At 37.8% G+C, this 20,613-nt stretch overlaps 1 protein-coding gene across 4 annotated transcripts in view; it reads right to left on the bottom strand.

Annotated features, from left to right (window-relative positions):
- The window catches only part of SMAD4 (SMAD family member 4), a 97,232-nt gene that overhangs the window by 12,890 nt on the left and 63,729 nt on the right, over positions 1–20,613 (bottom strand). For all 4 annotated transcript variants that reach the window (XR_011646001.1, XR_188319.5, XM_004461407.5 and 1 more), the window contains exons 9-10: positions 4,870–5,053; positions 2,968–3,136 (exon numbers count right to left, since the gene is read on the bottom strand). Coding sequence is in view for 2 of the 4 variants with exons in the window: in XM_004461407.5 (XP_004461464.1) it covers positions 2,968–3,136; positions 4,870–5,053 (353 nt within the window). In the remaining 2 variants the exon portion in view is untranslated. The remainder of the gene's footprint in view (positions 1–2,967; positions 3,137–4,869; positions 5,054–20,613) is intronic.

Genomic DNA, 20,613 nt, shown 5'->3' with positions numbered 1-20,613 from the left:
ATATTTTGACAATCAATTCAGAAATTCACCTAAGAATAAAATGCTTACCCATGGCAGAAGAGAAATCTATGCAATGGGAATCAGGCTCTAGGCAAACATTGGCATTAGAACTCAATTTCCTCAAAGGACAAAATCTCCCTACCTTCTAAATATAAGAATTTTTTTTTAGGAGACACTAGGGCTTGAACCTGGAACCTTGTACATGGGATGCAGGCATTCAACCAACTAAGCTACCCTTGCTCCCCAAGAACTGTTTTTGAGATGTGGACCCCAGGGTGCCAAGCTAAGGCAAAACTGTCATACAGGGAAAGCAATGACAGGGAGAAGACAATAAAGATAAAATGAATTAATTAATTCTCTCAAGATAAGCTTGCCAATAAACATAAAGTGTTTGTTTTATGGGGTGGAGTGTAAGGCCATAAACCAGAGAAGCCATAAATACCTATGTAAGAGAAAAAACCCCTCCATATAGAGACATCTTAGAGCATGTGTGCACATTCCTAAACACGATAGCTATCTGGTACTAAACTACTACTACTACCTATCAGTAACTTTAAAAAAACAAGTTTAGGAAATTGCATATCCCAACATAACTCTGTGCCTTCTTTATTCTTACCCTATATAACCCCCTATAACCCCGTGCATGGCGAGGAGCACCACTCTGAACATCCTGCAGCCCCCCAGGACCAGCTTCCTAGTTTGTAAATTCCCTAATAACTAAAATAAACTATTAACTACTTTGCTAAATAGATATGAGTAAATCCAATACCATTTAAAAATAATAATGAAAATTATAAAGCACAAATAACCAAAAACAAAAATGGGAAAATTGGGAAATAACAAATAAAGATAACCCCCTCTTCCAGAGTCAATTCCTGGTAAGACAATGTACATACCATCTAGACTCTTGAGTATACATAAACAAACACAAATATCCATGATATTATTTAACAAAAATGGGATCACACTATATGTAACATTTATTAACCAGCTTTTCTATGAATACGCTATCAATAAACATGTAATTTAATATCATAATTTTCCATTCCATTTTTCTACCAACTGATACTAAAACTCACCACCTATTGCAAAAAATTTAAACAAGAAATTACTACTGGGAGCAGGTGTGGCGCAGTGGTATGAGTACCAGGTTCCCATGTACTAGGTCCTAGGTTCAATCCCTGGTACTACCTTAAAAAAACAAAAAAAAACTTTACTAATTCTTTTAGGTCTAATAAACAGCATTATGACTATGTTTTCTTAGAAGTCTTTATTGATTATTGATACTGGAGTATTCTGAGAGTGAACTAATATGATGCTTGGAATTTATTTAAATTACTCTAGAAGAAAAAAGATAGGAAGAGAAACATTAAGCAGGATTAGTAAGATTCTGATAATTGTTGAAGCAGGATGATTGCGACAAGGGGATTCATTATTTTCTCTACATGGTATATTTAAAAGTTTCCATTTAAAAAAATGATCCCAGGGGAGCTATTGTAGCTCAGCAGCTGCACCTACTTCACATGTATGAGGTCTTGGGTTCAATCCCCAGTACCACCGAAGAAAAAAAAAAAAATTCCCCATATCCTATAACTGAACTGCAGTGACTGAAAATGAGATCCTGGGTTTCCTCTTGTGAAGCAATCAAATAATTCCATTTTTCTAGACACCATTTGACTGCATTATTTGTATCCAAAGCAATTTCCTGTAAATAAGTGGTGATGATGAGATACAGTTAATTCCACTAATTTACAATAGCTGACAATGAAGATGTTTAGGACGACTGTAAAAAATCTGAAATAAAAAATACACTGATGTAGGATACAGTGTAAACTACAATGTACACTATAATCATCACTTAGTGGCGATGCTCTAAGACGTGTTTATCAACTGTGGCAAATGTACCACACTAACAAAGGACGCTGTTGATGTGGAAAAATGTGGGAGGGCTAGGGATCAGGGCATATGGGAATTCCCTATATTTTTTTGTGTAACATTTACATAATCTAAGTTTCTTTGAAAAAAAAAAATACACTGAGAGGAGCAGATGTGGCTCAAGCAGTTAAGCGCCTGCTTCCCACATGGGAGGTCACAGGTTCGGACCCTGGTACCTCCTGAAAACAAAACAAACAACAAGCAAACAAACAAACAAACCAACTCAGGGGAGACAATGGGGCTCCAGAGCTGAGTGCTGGCTCCCTGTGTACAAGTTCCCGGTTGCAATCCCCAGCCCCAGTACCTCAACAACAACAAAAAAAAAGCACATTGAAACTGTTCTAAAAATTTTGTGGTGATGAATGAACAACACTATGATTTATACTAAAGGCCAAGGGATTGTATACTTAGGATGGGCTGTATGGTAAGTGAATATACCTCAATAAAATTGCTTAAAAATAAAATTTACAGCCCTCTAATTATAATCCTCGCTTTCAAAAGCAGTATGTTATAAATTAAAATTGAGATGGGTAGAATACATAGTAATTAGTGAAAAATACCTCCAGCTTAATTTGCAAAGTGACACAGTGAAAAAAAAGACACAAAAAAACAGGGTTGAAAATTTTTTCATTTCTTGAGTCTTAAATTTGAAAAGCTATTAATTTTAGTATACTGTTCCATAAAATCCTGAAAATTGGCTAAGATGAAATTCTGGAGTTTGATTTGTACAAATTTCATATCAAAGGAACCCAAGTTTGGAGTTTTCTCTGAATTAATATATTCTTCAAGAGCCTATGTACTACTCTAAAAATTTTAACAAATTTGCTAATGAAACACTAGGGAATGAATGCAACCACAAAACTATCATGTCAATAAATGTTCCGAGAAAATGTGTTCTATACTCAAACACAATTTCTGATTATCTAATAGGTAATGAAACATTTTTTCACTCCTCCCACCTTTATCTCAATTCTTTAAAAAGGTAAATATAGCTTTCCAAATCTAAAACATTCAAGTAAAATTGCAACTAACCTTTATATATGCACTTGGGTAGATCTTATGAACAGCATCTCCAGGTGCACGCCCAGCTTCTCTGTCTAAGTAGTAACTCTGTACAAAGACCGCATGGTCGCTAAGGCACCTGACCCAAACATCACCTTCACCTTTACATTCCAACTGCACACCTTTGCCTATGTGCAACCTTAGAAGGAAAAAGGAATTACATTTAAATTATTTTGTTTCGATGATCTTTTTTATTAGAGAAGTTGTAGGTTCACAGAAAAACCATGGCTAAAATACAGAGTTCACATATACCACTCTATTATTAAAACCTTACATTAGTGTGGTCCTACATTTCAATTTTCTTAAGTATTTAACAATAGTTTAGTTCAGATTACAAAGCATCCCCTCAAAATTAAAAAGAAGAAAAGATACCACACAGCACCATAAACAAGAGATAGCCATTGTTAACATTTTTTGTTTTTAATCTGGTTGCGTCATCTTTTTTTTTCTGTTTTGGTGCGTCACTTCACCACACAGGGGCCTTGCCCCTCTCCACGCTGCCGCACAGGTCTGGGACAACTTTTTTCTTTTTTTAACCAGGAGGTCCCGGGCACTGAACCTGGATCTTCCATATGGTAAACAGGATCTCAAGTGCTTGAGCCATTGCCACTTCCCCATTATTAACGTTTTGATATATTTCCTCTCTTTTCTATCCATATGTAATAATGATGAAGCTGTAAGTAGTGCTTCCACGTGTCAGTAACATTTAACATGAATTCTCACATTACCTTCACAACAATTCAATGATGTTAAGAACTATTTATTCCCTTTTTATAGATGAAATGACTAAGGCTCAAAGCTATGCTGTCCAAATCTGTGGCTATCAGCCACACAAAGCTATTTAAAATAAAAGTATATTAAAAATCCAGTTCCTCAATAATATGAGCCATATTTCAAGTGCTCAATAGCCATATGTTGCTAAGTGACCACTGTTCTGGACCACATAGATATAAGCCATTTTGTATATCATATAAAAGTTCTACTAGGCAGATCAGAGATTAAATAATTTGCCTAAATCACGTGGCTTGTGAAAGAGACACTGTCCACATTTCTTTAAAGAACTGAGGTCCTTCAGGACCTAAAATTTTATGTTTTCCTGTAATATTTCGTCGTAAGCCATTTTCCACACTTCATTATATAAACTCTAACATGTTAATGCTTAGATAAAAAATTGAAACATTAGCTTATAATTTAAATAACCATTTTCCTTTTATTGATTTTTCAACATTATTAATATAACTCACAGAAACATGTTTGTACATACATCTATCCTCATTTTATATTATGTCCTCTCAATAGATTTGTAAACATAATTTAGGATCAGAGGAAAAAATAATCAGGTTTCCCAACTGGATTCCAAAAAAATCTAGCTACTTTTCAAAACACAGAAACCTCATAAAAGGGGAAGGGGAAGCTAATTTTTAAACAACATTTATTTTAATGTTATTTTAATTTATTTAATCTTATTTAAGGCTATTTTAAATAACAAACATCTACAATTTGAAAATGGCAGGGAGTAGATGTGGCTCAAGCAGGTGGGTGCCCACCTCCCACACTGGAGATCCTGGGTTCAGTGGTTCAGTTCCCAATGCCTCCTAAAAAACAAACAAAAAAACAAATGAAAAAACCAAGTCAGGGAAGCCAATGTGCCACGGTGGTTGAGCACCAGCTTCCCATATACAAGGTTTCATGGTCAATCCCCCGCCTCCAGTACCTCAAGAAAAAAAAAAAAAGGAATGCTCACAAATTTGCCATTTTTGAGATGACATTTAGTTCTCTGTATTCAATCTATACCGAAAAATATGGCCACAAATTAAAGACAATATACTATGCTTACTTTTTAAAATAACCATCTAACCATACAATCAATACCTTGCTCTCTCAATGGCTTCTGTCCTGTGAACATTGGAGAGTTGACCCAAGCAAAAGCGATCTCCTCCAGAAGGGTCCACATATCCATCAACAGTAACAATAGGGCAGCTTGAAGGAACCTTGAATGTCTCTCCTACCTGAACATCCATTTCAAAGTAAGCAATGGAACACCAATACTCAGGAGCTATATAAGAGATAAATGGGAGAGAACATCCACAAATGTGAGAAAGATAAAAGGTTTTCACTTTCATTCCACAAGACAAAGCTTTTCCTAAAATAAAAGGTAAAGGGAAGGGGAAGTAGCTGTGGCTCAATCAGTTGGGCTCCCATCTACCATATGGGAGGACCTGGGTTCGCATCCTGGGGCCTCCTTGTGAAGGCAGGCTCGCCCATACGCTGTGGAAAGCCGTCAGCCTGCAAGCGCCGCAGAGAGCCAACTCATCAAGGTGGGAAAAAAAAAGGGAGACAAGCAAAAACACAGAAGAACATACAGCGAATGGACACAGAGAGCAGACAGCAAGCAAGCCGCAAAAGGGGGGGAGGGGATGGATAAATAAATAAATAAATAAATACATACATACATACATACATACATACATACAGACGCGAATGGACACAGAAAGCATACAGCAAGCAAGCTGCAAGGGGGGGATGGATGGATGGATGGATGGATGGATGGATGGATGGATAGATGGATGAATGAATGAAGACACAGAAAAACACATAGTGAACGGACACAGAAAGTAGACAGCAAGCAAAAAGCCGCAAAGAGGGGGAATAAAAAACTTTTTTAAAAAAAAAAGGGAAAGGGAAGGAAAGGGGGTATGAAACCACTCAAAGAAACTGGATTAAAATGATGCAATGCATTAAAAAGTAAGAATTCTCATATCATCTATTTTCTAGCTCAGTATGTAACACTGTTCTTAAAGCTCTAAAGACAATTTTAAAAATCTGGGGAGTTGATGTGGCTCAGTTCAATCCCTAGCCCCAGCACCTCAAAAACAGAAAAGAAAATCTGAAATTTATTTCCTACCCCAAAGGCAAGTCAAACTGAGAATTTAAAGAACCAGCAAGTAATTAAAATCTAAAATTCTTTTACCATGATGTTTCATTTGTCTGCACATAACATTTTCTATGTAGTCTGAATTTTTTTTTCTAATAGACACACTGACCCTTTAGACATATTTCAAGGAAATGTTCTTGAGTAGCACTAATCCATGGCATATTTTAAGATAAAGGGCACAAGTAAGCAAGCTATCCGGAGGCAAGGTTAATTTCACTCTAACTACACAGTTGTTATACACAGGGATTCTCAATTTATCTCTTGGGTAAAAGGTCATTTGTCCCATCTTTTTACCACAGCAAGAGATATTTTCAGTAAAGTCTATTCATGCTAACTACTACAATTTTAACTTTGAAAATACATTTAGTGTATTCATTTGAACAACAACAAGTAATTTTAAATAATTTTAAAAGCTTGGGGGAAAATGAGACACAATTTGCTTTGCAAAAAATCAATCAAGTATTTCTAATTTTTTCTTGGATATAACAATTATTACATAGAACCCATAAACAAGAACAAGAAAATATTTGGTTTCATTCGTTAACTCATTTTAGGAGATATTTATAGAGTAGGAATCATTCTAAGCACTGTAAACCAACAGTAAACAAGACAGCTACGGTCCCCTGTTCTCATGGAGGTCGAGAGGCAAATGAAATAAGCAAACAACAAAAGAACAAACAATTTCAAGTAATGATAAACACAGTGAGGAAAATAAAACTCTATGGGACAGATATTGACCAGGAAAGATATTTCACACTGGACTGGGGAGACAGCCTCTCTAAAAAGATATGTGAAACACAGTTTTTTCTTTTTTTATATTTTTATTTGTTATATTAGTGATATAGTTTAGGCTGCAGATAAACCTATCCCTTATTGGCAGGTTTCAGTATTCTCTTTATGAACTTTGAATTAAAACATGAAGCCATAAAATTTTCAAGAATGTGGTAAGAAACTATGAATGGCCAAAAATAACTTATCTCTGCAAACCAAAAAAACGTATTTTTTAAAAAACACATAAAAACAATGCATCCAATTGCTTTTCATATATTTGTGTGTTATGTAAATATAACTCAATAAAAAACTGCTTGGGAAGCAGATTTGGCTCAATGGATAGAGAGCATCTGCCTACCACATGGGAGGTCCAGGGTTCAAACCCAGGGTCCCCTGATCCATGTGATGAGCTGACCCATGGGCAGTGCTGATGCACACAAGGAGTGCCATGCCACACAGGAGTGTCCCCAGCATAGGGGAGCCCCACGCGCAAGGAGTACACCCTGCATGGAGAGCCACTCTGCACAAAAAAGGCACCGCCTGCCCAGGAGTGGCACCACACACACACAGAGCTGATGCAGCAAGATGACACAACAAAAAGAGACAGATTTCCGGTGCCAATGACAAGAATGCAAGCAGATACAGAAGAACACAGAGAGCAGACAACGGGGGGTGGGGCGGTGAAGGGGAGACAAATAAATAAAAAATAAATCTTTAAAAAAATAAAAAACTGCTTAATAACTAATTAATAGCCCAAGAATAGTCAGAAACAGCAGCTATGTACAGCCGGGGAAACAGGGAGATTGAGAGGTGAAGAATTTTCTTGTTTGTCTGTTTTATATTATTATTATTGAAATAATGAAAATGCTCTAATAATGACTGAAATGATAAATGCACAACTATGCGATTATACCAAATACCTTTGATTGTACACTTTGGATGAATTGTATGCTTTATTAATATATATCAACAAAATTGCTTTGTTTAAAAAAAAAGTCAACAAGGAAAGTACTTTCCAATGAAGAATTCATTAAACAGGATAGATAGAATGATATACCAAATGCGGCATATTCTTAAAAGCTAGAGGGGTCTGGTATCTGGATGGGGGTTATGTTGGATTTTCCCTATGGATTTTATATTATTTTTGCACATGTTGTATAAGTCTCAAATTTTTTTCAAATAAAAAGTTAATATTAAAAAATAATGAAACAGGGAAGTTGATGTGACTCAATCAGTTGGGCACCAGCCTACCACAAGGGAGGTCCTGGGTTCAGATCTCAGTGCCTCCTAAAGATGAGCAGACACTGCACCCCACAGCAATGAGCTAGATGCTACACCCTGCCACAATGAGCTAGATCCCACAGCAACAAGCAGAGAACTGAATGAACAGAAGCCAGCAGGCACCACAGCTTGCAGGGAATGGATGTGGCTCAGGCTATTGGGCACTCGCCTCCCATATGGGAGATCCAGGGTTCAGTTTCCAGTGCCTCCTGGAGAAGGCGAGCAAACAATGAGCAGAGAGATGAGAGAACCATCTGGGGGAAGGGTTGATAAATTTTTAAAAATAATATAAATAGGACAACCAGTTAAGATGGCAGCAGAATAAGTCGTGCCTAGAGTCAGCTCCTGCTACAGGGCAATTAGTAAACACCCAGTGCTATCTGGAGCCAGGTGAAGCACCTGTTTGGGGGCTCCAGGAGACCAGAAGAGCATCCTGCCACATCCCTGGAGGAATAGGAAGAGGATGCTGCCCATCTGCAGAGAAGACTCGTAGGTAGAGTGCTCCACACCACAGAGACCAGTGCCCATCCTCCACTGGAGAGGCATAAGCCTCCTTGGGAGCTGTTCTGTGGCTGGAATTGAAAGCTCCACTTCCCAAAAATGCGGGAAGAAGAGACGGCTGGGCACCAACTTCAGCTACTGATGAGTAAATTCAGCGGGCTAAAGTATAATCCTGGGAAGAGCTAAAGTTCGAGCCTGTTCAAGCCAGAAAGAGGCCAGTAGCCGCCATCTTAACTCCATGCCTGGCAGGAGGGGAAGCAGGGCAGACTGAAAATTACAGTGCTGGTAGGGACCGGCTTCTTGCTACCCAGATCAAATTGTAAGCCCCAACTCCACCTCTGGGAGGGAGGAAGTTGGGGGGACCTACACCAGCCTCTCCGGGAAATTACCAGCCAAGCCGCGGAGGCTGGTGAATATCCTACTTTGACAGCACGAGCCACCCCAAGAGCTGTTCTGTGGCTGGAACTGGAAGCTCCATTTCCCAAAAATAACAGAGGAGGAGACAGTTGGCCACCAATTTCAGCTACTGACTGGTGGATTCGGCTGGCTAGAGTATAATCCTAAGAACAGCTAAAGTTCGAACATGTCCAGGTCAGAAAGAGGCTGGCAGCCGCCATTTTTACTCCACCCACAGCATGAGGAAGCCAGGCTGATGGAAAATTACAGTGATGGTAGGAATCAGTTTCTTTCACCCAGATTGGCCTGCAGGCCCAGCCTAGGCATCAGCCCCACTTCCGGCAGGGAAGAGACTATCCAGGTAACTACAGATACGTCTGGCTGGCACAGACTGAATAATCAGAAGTCTACTGGGACAACCGCAGTCATCTTGGACCCGCACTGCACAGACTGCTGCCCACACCTGCAGCTCCATCCCGCCCCAGGCAGGGGAGAAAGGAACATGAAGCGTCATCAGTTCTCTGGGCAACTAGAGTTTAGGCGTGCATGATTTGGATTATTCCACATACCTGTGACTCTGTCCCTACCTTTGGCAAAGGAGAAAGTTGGGAAAAATTTCATTAGTCCCTGGGGTAATGTGGGCAGCTTGAGTCTCCATGGCTTATAGAACCAATTACATCCTTGGTTCCTACTGCACAACCAGCAAGGGAGAAATGGCAGGAAGCCCTAAACTAAAGAGAAAAACTGAACCCAGAATAAATACTCCAGTAAGCCAGATGCTAAGACACCAACAAAAAATTACAATCCAGACGACGAAATAAGAAGATATGGCCTGGTTAAAGGAATAAGATAAGCCTCAAGGTGACATAAAGGAGTTGAGACAACTAATCACAGATGTTCAAATAAATCTAAATTCAGAGAGACGGCTAAAGAGATTAAGGATATTAAGAATATTGGGTGAGCACAAAGAATTTGAAAGCATACACAAAAAAATAGCAGATCTTATGGGAATGAAGGCACAATAAATGAAATTAAAACAAAACACTGGAATCATATAATAGCAGATTTGAGGAGGCAGAAGAAAGGATTGGTGAGCTTGAAGAAATGGCAGCTGAAAGTGAACATACAAAAGAACAGATGAAGAATGGAAAAAACTGAACAAGGTCTCAGCAAAGACATGCAAACATACACGTCATGGTTGTCCCAGAAGGAGAAGAGAAAGGAAAAAGGGGCAGAAGGAATATTTGAAGAAATAATAGTAGAAAATTTCCCAATCCTATTGAAGGACATAGATATCTATGTCCAAAAAGCAAAACATACTCCCATTCGAAAAAATCCAAATAGACCAACTCTGAGACACATATTCATCAGAATGTCAAATGCCAAAGACAGAGAGAATTCTGAAAACAGCAAGAGAAAAGCAATGCATAACATGTAAGGGATACCCAATAAAATGAAGTGCTGATTTTTTACCAGAAACCCTGAATGTAAGACAATGGTGGTGTGATATATTTAAGATACTACAAGAGAAAAACTTCCAGCCAAGAATCTTATACCCAGCAATACTGTCTTTCAAAAATGAGGGTGTGTTTAGAATATTCACAGATAAACAGAAACTGAGAGAATTTCTATCCAAGAGACCAGATTTTCAGGAAATTCTAAAGGGTTGTGCTAGAACCTGAAAAGAAGAGAAAGGAGAGGCCTAGAAGAGAGTCTAGAAATAAAGTTATATCAATAAAAGTAACTAAAAGTATCAAAAGTGTGATGAAAGTAAAATATGACAGGTAAAACTCAAATAGTCAGGAATAAATTTAACCAACGATGTAAAGCACTTGTATTCAGAAAACTGCAACTCAATGTTAAAAGAAATTTAAAAAGGCCTAAATAACTGGAAGAACATTCTATGCTCACAGATTGGAAGACTAAATATCATTAAGATGTCAATTCTACTCAAATTGATATACAGATCCAATGCAATCCCAATAAAAACTCCACCAGCATTTTTTAAAATTGAAAACATGATCATCAAATTTATTTGGAAGGGTAAGTGGTCCTGAGTAGCCAAAAACATCTTAAAAAGGAAAAGTGAACTCTGCTCTCTCGACTTTAAATTATATTACATAGCTATAGTGGTAAAAACAGCATGGTACTGGCATAAAGACAGACACAAAGACCAACAGAATCAAACTGATGGTTCAGAAACAGACCCTCACATATATGGTCAAGTGATTTTTAACTAGCCTATCAAACCCACACAGCTCGGGCAGAACAGTCCATTCAATAAATGGTGTTGAAAGAACTGGATATCCACAGCCAAAAGGAAAGAGGACCCCAATCTCACATCTTATCCAAAAATTTATTCGAAATGGATCAAAAACCTAAAAATAAAAGCAAGAACCATAAAGCTTCTAGAAGAAACTGTAGGAAAATAGCTTCAAGACCTTGTGGTAGATGGTGGATTCTTAAAAGAGATAAAAGGAGAACTGAGATGGACTACTGATGTTTAGTATGTAGAAGTTTTAATTAGCTTTACTGTAAAGGTGTGGAAATGTAAAGAATGGATGGTAACACATATTAACAGCTAGTTTATAAATGGGGATGTGGCTGAAAACGGTAGTCGAGGTATGTAAATGCCAATTAACAGAATGCTACAGAATGTTCTAGGAACAGAATAGCAGAGTAAACCAAAAGGTGGATGAAAACTGTGGATGATAGTATAGATGCAAGAGTGTCCCTTGTTAGCTAGAGCAAATGTACATCACAATTATAGGGTGATGGGAATGTGGAGAACCATGGGACAGATATAAACCATGGGACAGATATAACTGGAGTGAACTATGGACTGTGGTTAGCAGTAATAACATAATATTCTTGCATCTATGCCAAAGATGTACTGTGCTGATAATGGGACAGTATGGAAAATGTGTGCCAAATGTACACTATGGATGTGGTAACAATCAGACAATATTATATTATTTGTAACAAATGTTCCACCACAGTATGGTATGTTGATAAAGGGGTGCTGTTTGGGAATTCTACACATGTGCATGATATAATGTTTTATAAGTTTACAACTTCTGTCATAAAAAATATATTTAAAAAATAATAGGCTGGAGGGAAGCAGCTGTGGCTCAATTGACTGGGCTCCCATCTGCCATATGGGAGGCCCTGGGTTTGCGTCCTGGGGGTCTCCTTGTGAAGGCAGGCTGGCCTGTGCCCACGAAGAGCTGGCGCAGCAAGATGACACAACAAAGGGAAACAAGCAGACACCAAAGAATGTGCAGCAAATGGACATAGAGCAGACAACAAGCAAGCTGCAAGGGGGGAAATAAATTAAAAAAATAAAATAAAATAAATAATAGGTTGGGTTGGGGGTAAAATACGCCAAATATAAGGTAAGGACTATAATTAGTAAGATTTTGACAATATTCTTTCATAATTTGTAAAAAACATCTTAACAACAATGCAAGGTATTAGTGGAAGGCTGATGTATGGGAACCCTGTATGATGTTACGCGTGTTTGCTTTGTAAGTTCACAACTTTCACTATACACTTACTGTTTATGTATGCTCATATATAAATGATAAAAAGATAATAATGGGGGGTTGGGAGAAATTACTCTGGTTAGTAGTAATATTTTGACAATGTTCTTTAATCACTAGTTAAGAAGGTTTAACAATGCAAGGTATTAGTGGTAGGATGAAGTGCGAGAGTTCTGTATGATGTTATATATGTTGTTTTGTAAGTTCACAACTATTACTGCACACTTACTGTTTATGTATGTTTATGTATGATTGATATACTTTAATAAATTTTTAAAATGTAAAATATATAAACATCTTTTTTTAAAAAAAGATTAAAACAGACCATATGAAGACTGAGTGATTTAAAATCTTAAAAAGTCAAATGTTTCCTATGCAGATCAAAGACTAGTCTTAAGTACATATAGTCTTTCAAGTATACTTGGTTGTAACTACAACACAAAAAACTGGTGATATACTAAAATGCCTTTTTAGCCAGTACTGAAGTATTTATAAGATTAGTTTTTAATAATAAAATTCTTTATTAAAGACATCATATTATGCCATGAATAAGAAACTTCAGTCACAAAAACTGATAGGTATACCGGCTTGAAGCTAAAACTAAGAAGGCTGTCTCAGACAAGAAACAATTACTCAATGTTTTGGAAGCAAAGAGCAGTAATGGTATTTAAAGGACATCTTTAAACAATTTGTCCAAATGGCAAATTTTGTTGCAAACAATGAATCTACTGTGTGTGTTCACAATCCTGAGTAAAAAAAATGAGGTAAAAAAAATAGGCATTTCCTAGTTCATACTGAAGAAAGCTATCCAGAAGTTCCATGGTGAACAATCTTTTCTCCATATTAGTCAATTTCAAGAGGAAGAGCAAGTTTTATAAACTCCATATTTAAACAAGAAAAATATACTTTATTATCATAAACTGCGACATCTACAACTGCACTTAAACTTTATTTCCCAGACACCAAAAGGATTTTTGTTGTTTCCCTAGTATTTCAGAAGCCATACGAAAAGCATGGTTAGATAAAGCTGCATCTCTGAACAGATTTTGTATGAGCTGAACAGCTAGTACTGAAAAGTATTTTAAGAGCCTTGAGGATAAAAAGAAACTGTCATACGAGTTACATCACAGACCAGGGATGAAAAAGACCACGTATTAAGATATTCTTAAAGCCTGGAAAGACTGGAGGAAGGGTTACTAACTGGGTGGACAGAAAGGGCTAAAGGTAAATCTACATGGGTCCCAGAGAATTTGGTGGTGTTGGGGACACAAAATACTATGTGAAAAATTTCCCAACTTTACTTTCAATTTGCTTAACAGTCAAAGGGGTACATTCTTATTTTCAAAGCAGCAGCTAATAGGAAATACCCATTAAGCCTTTCTGGAGCTCTCTTTGCTCTCTTGTTCCAAAGACCAAGTGCCCTAAATGACAATCCTGCAGATTCTCAAAACTAGCATCAGAACCGAAGGCTGGACTTAACTCAGTTAAGAAAGGGCTTTCTTAAATATCCAAACTCATCTGAAAGGAAGTTAAATTTGTTAACAATGACATTTTGAGTTTCTTGTTTCTGAAATTACTGAAGCTAAGCAAATCTCATAAAGCCTATGGGTTGCTTGTCATTGGTCATAGTTAAATAAGTGAATAACATGAATTTATTTTTACAATATAAGAGTATGGCAAAATGTTTTTGTAATAGGAAAAGATAATTTTTTTAAAGATTTTTTAATTTATTTCTCTCCACTTCCCCACCCTCCCCCCACAGCTGTCTGCTCTCTGTGTCCATTCACTGTGTGTTCTTCTGTGTCCACTTATATTCTTGTCAGCGGCACTGGGAATCTGTCTCTTTTTGTTGTGTCACCTTGCTGCGTCAGCTCTCCGTGTGTGCGGCGCCACTCCTGGGCAGGCTGCACTTTTTTCGCACTGGGCAGCTTTCCTTACGGGGCGCACTCCTTGTGCATGGAGCTCCCCTATGTGAGGGACACCCCTGTGTGGCACGGCACTCCTTGCATGCATCAGCACTGCACATGGGTCAGCTCATCACTGGGTTAGAAGGTCCTGGGTTTGAACCCTGGACCTCCCATGTGGTAGGCGGACACTCTGTTGAGCCAAAGCCACTTCCAGAAAAGGTGATTTTAAAGCACATTTCTATCAATGTCATTCACTTAAAATGGAAAATCTAAGTCTCTAAAGCATCCTCTTTAATTATTAATACAAAAATAAAGTTATTCTTGAAAAAGCTAAAAATTTTGGTTAAAGCATATAAAAGAAATCATTATAAATCACTTTAAATTATTCCTTTTATTATTCAAACCTGAATGAGATGCCCTGTGAGAATCATTTTGAACACATCTTGAATGCTGGATGGTTCCAAAGTACTAGAACAAACCTGCACTGGGGAAATTTGGGTTTTTAATCCACTTGTGAATTGCCAAAAAAAACCCTCAAAGACAGTGAAGAAACCCTTCACTTTAATTTGTAATAGATAAATAATTTGATGACTATATCTCAGCTTTAAGTGGCTATGTAGGGCTGGGAAAGGATAGTGGTATTAAGAGGTAACTGCTGAGGGGTGTGAAGTTTTTTTTTTTGAAGAATGAAATTGTTCTAAAATTTTTTGTGGTGATGGATGCACAACACTGGTTATCCTAAAAGCCAATGATTGTACACTTTGAAAAGACTGTATGTTATGTGAATATATCTCAATAAAACAGCTTTTTAAAAAAAGAAAGAGGGTAATCAGAAGAAGTCCATGAAATACAAATGATTAATCTTTTCCAAAAATATTTTTTCAACATTGGTATTCAAGTTGGAAATCACCCAGTGCCTGACTAAAATATTTAACACCAAGATAATGACCAATACTAATTATTTTCCTTTTTTTACAATTTATATTACCTGTAATTTCCCAAAATATTTATTCAGCTAACTTCAAAATTTTTCTCAAAATAGATTTCACTACATATTATTGATTTTTATATATCAGAGGGATATGATTATTTCCCAAGTCTCTGACAGAATATTTTAGCAAATCTTAATTGATCCCTAAATGGCTAAACTGATCATACACCTAATCCAATTTTTTTTCCAATTTGGTTTCTTTTCTATTCGTTCATTCAACAAGGAAATTAGACATGTAAACTATTCATTGTAATTTAGTATAACTAGAAAGTACTAGATAATGGGTGACACTGGATTAGGAAATGGTGTGTTTGAGTGGGAACTTAAAAGGATTTGCCACTTTTAGAAGCATAGAGTGCATGGTAGCCAGAATCCAGGATAGCCCCCAATGAGTCTCACCTCCCTCTAATATTCACATCTTTGTATAGTCCAGTCCCTCCTAACAGAATAGGACATTGAAGAAACGATGATGTAACTTCCAAGGCTAAGTTTTAAAAGACACTGAGAGAAAAGAACAAAAATTAAGAATAAAAAAAGTAATACAATGAAAGCAATACACACACAAAAAGACACTAAGACTTCTGTTTCGCTCTCTCCTAGATGATTTGCTGTAGGAGAACCTAGCTACCACACTGTGAAAACACTCAGGCAGCTTTATGGAAAGATTCACACAGAGAGAAACTGAAGCTTCCTGCTACCATCAACATTAACTTGCCAGGTTATGTTGCTGAACTACCCTTAAAGTAAACCCTCCAGCCCTAGTACAGCCTTTGGAAGATGGCAGCCCCAAGACTTCATGCACTCTCTTGAGGCACTCAGAGCAAGAACCACCCACTCACACAGCTAAGTCATTCTGACTCACAGAAACTGAAATAATAAATGGTTATTTCTGTAACCCACTCAGTTTTAGGGTAATCTATTGCCCAGCAACTGATAACTAATAGGGTACAAGATCTATCAGGCAAAGAAGAGCATGTGCCCAAAAGAAAGCAGAAGGACAATACAGCCTAGCAAGCTTAGGTAAGTAGTTCAGAATCATAAAAAGAATAGCAAGAAATGAGGCTAGAGAAGTAGATGGAGACCAGAATCAGAGACTCTCTCCTTGCCCCACTAAGAAATTTGTACTTTTTCCTATGGCGAAGCAATGAGGAGGGGAAATCATTGCAGGATCTTGAGCAGAGAAATAGCATAACCAGATTTAAATTTTATAAGAAATACTCTGAGTAGCAGTAGAGATTAGCTGGTGAAGAGGAAAAGAGGAAGGTACTGGGACTGAAAGATTTCCTAACAGAGACATCAATTTTAATAGTCTTGCAAAAGTACAAGAGGAGAAATGAACAGTCTTTGGTTGTGAATGCTAATAGGCTCCAGAGGAGTTTTTACCACAAAACTGTTCTCAATTGCTGAATCTATTAAAGGTGTATGCACAGAGCTAATCGCCTCCTGCAACAATTTGGACAGACACCTTTTCAGGATCATCCTCAACACTAAAAGTCACTTTAGTCAAAGACAGAGGTTTTTGTTTGTTTTTTTAAGATTTATTTTTTATTTATTTCTCTCCCCTTCATCCCCCTCTCCCCCTGTTGTCTGCTCTCTATGTCCATTCACTGTGTGTTCTTCTGTGTCCACTTGCATTCTTGTCAGCAGCACCAGGAATCTGTGTCTCTTTTTGTTGCGTCATCTTGCTGCATCAGCTCTCCATGTGTGGCACCACTCCTGGGCAGGCTGTACTTTTTTTGGGTGGGGCGGCTCTCCTCGGGGGGCACACTCCTTGCACGTGGGGCTCCCCTACGTGGGGGAAACCCCTGCGTGGCACGACACTCTTTACACGCATCAGCACTGCGTGTGGACCAGCTCACCACACAGGTCAGGAGGCCCTCGGTTTGAACCCTGGACCTCCCAGATGGTAGGTGGATGCTCTATCAGTTGAGCCAAATCCGCTTCCCAAAAGAGAGATTTTAATGCCAATGCAGGCTGCTACAAATGCATATCCTCATAATCAGTTAATGCTATTCCCTAACCACAAAGAGGTGGTAGCCTCAACATCATGATCTATCATAAAAAGAATGAAGTAAAGCTATCAATAGGCCAAAGCCAACTATGAATCCAAATGACTAGCTATATGCCACCACCACCTCCACCTCACCATCCCATCAAAGACAGGTCACTCTTTACAGCCATGATTACCAGTCTCACAGACAATCTCCAACTAAACCATAGGAACTCTAAGACCTCCACGTTGCCAGAGGCCACTCTCCATGATGCTGCCTCAGTGATGACAAAAATTCTCCTTGATCCTCTAGATTACCCCTTCTTATCACAATATATTTATTCATATATACCTAAATTAAGATTCTGATGTAACTATTCTATTCATAGAATTTCAACAACAAGCAAAATCAAACTACTAAACAAGATTATTGAGCAATGCTTTAAAAAGAGAAAAGAAATGATATCTATAAAATGCTGGCTAGTAGTTACTTCTGGGGAATAGGAAAAGGTTTTAAAGCAAAATGCATGAGGTAGGGTTTCTGAGACGCTGCAATGTTTTAGTTCTCAATCTGGGTGGTGGTTATACCAATGTTGGCTTTATTGTTACTCATTAGACTGAATATTTGTTTTATATTCTGTATTTACATTTCTCCATAAAAATGTTTATGAAAAGGTCACTAACCCATAAAAAATGTTTAAAATAACAATGAATATGCATGTAACATATAGCTGGCAAATATGTATGGTTAAAAAAATATTTCTGCCTCACCAGCAGCATTTTAATTCTTACCAAAAAACAATTCTTTCTGCCTCCTAAATCAGCAAAATTTTATTAAACTAGTACATCTACTGCTAATGAGTATGGTAAAACTGGTTCTCATATCCCAATGTTGTCACTGTAAAGCATTTGGCCTTCTGATCCAGAAATTCTGTAAATCTCAAATAGAAATATGAGAAAAGATATAAGAGCAAATATCTTCCCCTCAATGGGTTTTTTTTTTACTTTATTTTTAAAGAAGTTTTAGATTATAGAAAAGTTACATCAAAAATATAGGAAATTCCCGTATGTCCCACCCCCTCCCCTTCTCACATTTTCTCCTACTAATAATACCTTTCATTAGTGTGGTACATTTGTTACAGCTGATGAACAAATATTTAAGTATTGCTACTCCCTCAATGCTTTTTAATTCTTTTAACAGCTAGAAGAAAAATGGGAATCAACAACAAAAGAAAATTTCATTAAGAAATTTTCTTAAATGATTAAGAAAATTGTGTTGCTCTATTTGAAGAGCTGCAAATTATCCTTTACATTGATCACTAAAATGTAGCTATATTTTAAAAATAAACTTTAGGAATATATACTGACTTATTTATGTATAAAACAATGTAAACGAGATTTGCTTCAAAATAATCCAGCAAGGGAAAAGTAGGTGAGTGTAAATGAAATGAAATGAGATTGGCCACTAGTTGATAATAGTTGAAAATGAAGCATGAATGCATAAGAAATTCCCTATACTATTCTGGTATTGGTACATGTTTGAAAGTCTTCATAATAAAGTACTGTTGTTTTTTTTAATTAGGGTATAAACGAGTTTATGGTTTACAGAAAAATTAAGGTGATTAGTTGAAATGATACATTTGCATCTTTTTAAGATAAGAAAAAACATGAAGGGGTGAAGGAAAGGAAATAAAATTAAACTTCTCTATTATACAATGTACTTAAGATATTTTATGTCCTACTTCCAAACTTTCTCTGCTTTATTACTTTTATAATTTAAAAAGTTACATAAAACTTTGAATAAAGCTACTTAACTATTTACTCTTCTAAATATTTAATCGAATAGTTTCTAAACTCCAGTCAACCTGTGATATTCTAAATCTATCTTCTAAGACATACACAGTGAATAATTTCTTTTACCTTAATATTCTTTCTTAGTTTTTTAAGCTATATTTTTACAGCTGCTTTACTTTGAAAATTAGTTTTCTTCTGCTGCATATTTATATATTCAATTCTCAAATCAGAATTTCAGTACTTTATATCTGAGCTGGAAATACAATTCTTTTCTTTTCTGTCAGAGACTGTTAAAATGAATATAGACAAGAGAAAGTCAGCAAGATGGTGGCAGAGTAAGGAGCTCCTAGAGTCAGCTGCTGTTACAGGGCAGTTAGTAATTACCCAGAGCTATTAAAAGCACCTAAAAAAAAGGCACCTATTAGGGGACACTCCAGGAGACCAGAAGAGCATCCTGCAACATCCTTGAAGGAATGGAAGAAGAATGCCCATCTACATAGAAGATTTGTAACTAGAGCACTCCACATGCCAGAGGGTGGTGCCCATCCTCCACTGGCCAGGCAAGCCACCTCAGGAGCTATTCTGCAGCTGGAATTGGAAGCTCTACTTCCCAAAGACAGGGGAAGAAGAGATGGTTCAACATCAACTTTAGCTACTGATTAGTAAACTCAGCTGGCTAAAATACAATCCTAAGAACAACTAAAGTTTGAACCTGTCCAAGTCAGAAAGAGGCTGGTAGCCACCATTTTAACTCTCCCCCCAGCAGGAGGGGAAGCTGAGTGGACTGAAAAATCACAGCGCTGTAGGGACTGGGTTCTTTTCATCCAGATCAGACTGCAGCTCTAGCATAAGCCCAGTCCCACCTGCGGGAGGGAGGAAGTTGGGGGGACCTGCACCAGCCTCTCTGGGAAAATAGAGGCCACACCGTAGAGGCCGGTTGCTCTGGCAGCACAAGCCATCTCAGGAACTATTCTGTAGCTGTAATTGACAGGGGAGAAAAAGATGGCCACTGACTTCAGCTACTGATTAGTCAATTAGGCTAACTAAAGTATAACCCTAAGAACAGCTCAAGTTTGAACCTGCTGAAGACACAAAGAGGTCAGTAGCTGCCATTTTGACTCCACTCCCAGCATGAGTGGAAGCCAGGCTCACGAAAAATACAGTGCCAGTAGGGATTGACTTCTTTTGCAAAGACTGGCCTATAGCCCTAGCTTAGGCTTCAGCCCCACCTCTACCAGGTAGGAAGCTGGTGACCCCTGCACCAGCCTCTCCAGGTAACTGCAGGTACATTCGGGTGGCAAGGACTAAATAGTTGTAAGTCAACAAGGGCAACTGTGGTCATTTTGGACCCACAAAGCATAGACTGCTGCCCACACCTGCAGCTCCATGCCTGCCCCAGGGACAGGAGAAAGGGACCTGAAGCTTCATCAGTCTCTCTGGGCAGTCTAGGCCTGCACAACTTGAATTATTAACACACGGCTGTGGCTCTGACCCTATCCCTGGGCAAA

Source organism: Dasypus novemcinctus, chromosome 16, assembly GCF_030445035.2.
Source record: "Dasypus novemcinctus isolate mDasNov1 chromosome 16, mDasNov1.1.hap2, whole genome shotgun sequence".
NCBI lineage: Eukaryota > Metazoa > Chordata > Mammalia > Cingulata > Dasypodidae > Dasypus > Dasypus novemcinctus.
The sequence above is the reverse complement of the archived record's forward strand: the minus strand, read 5'-3'. Positions and strand labels throughout refer to the sequence as shown.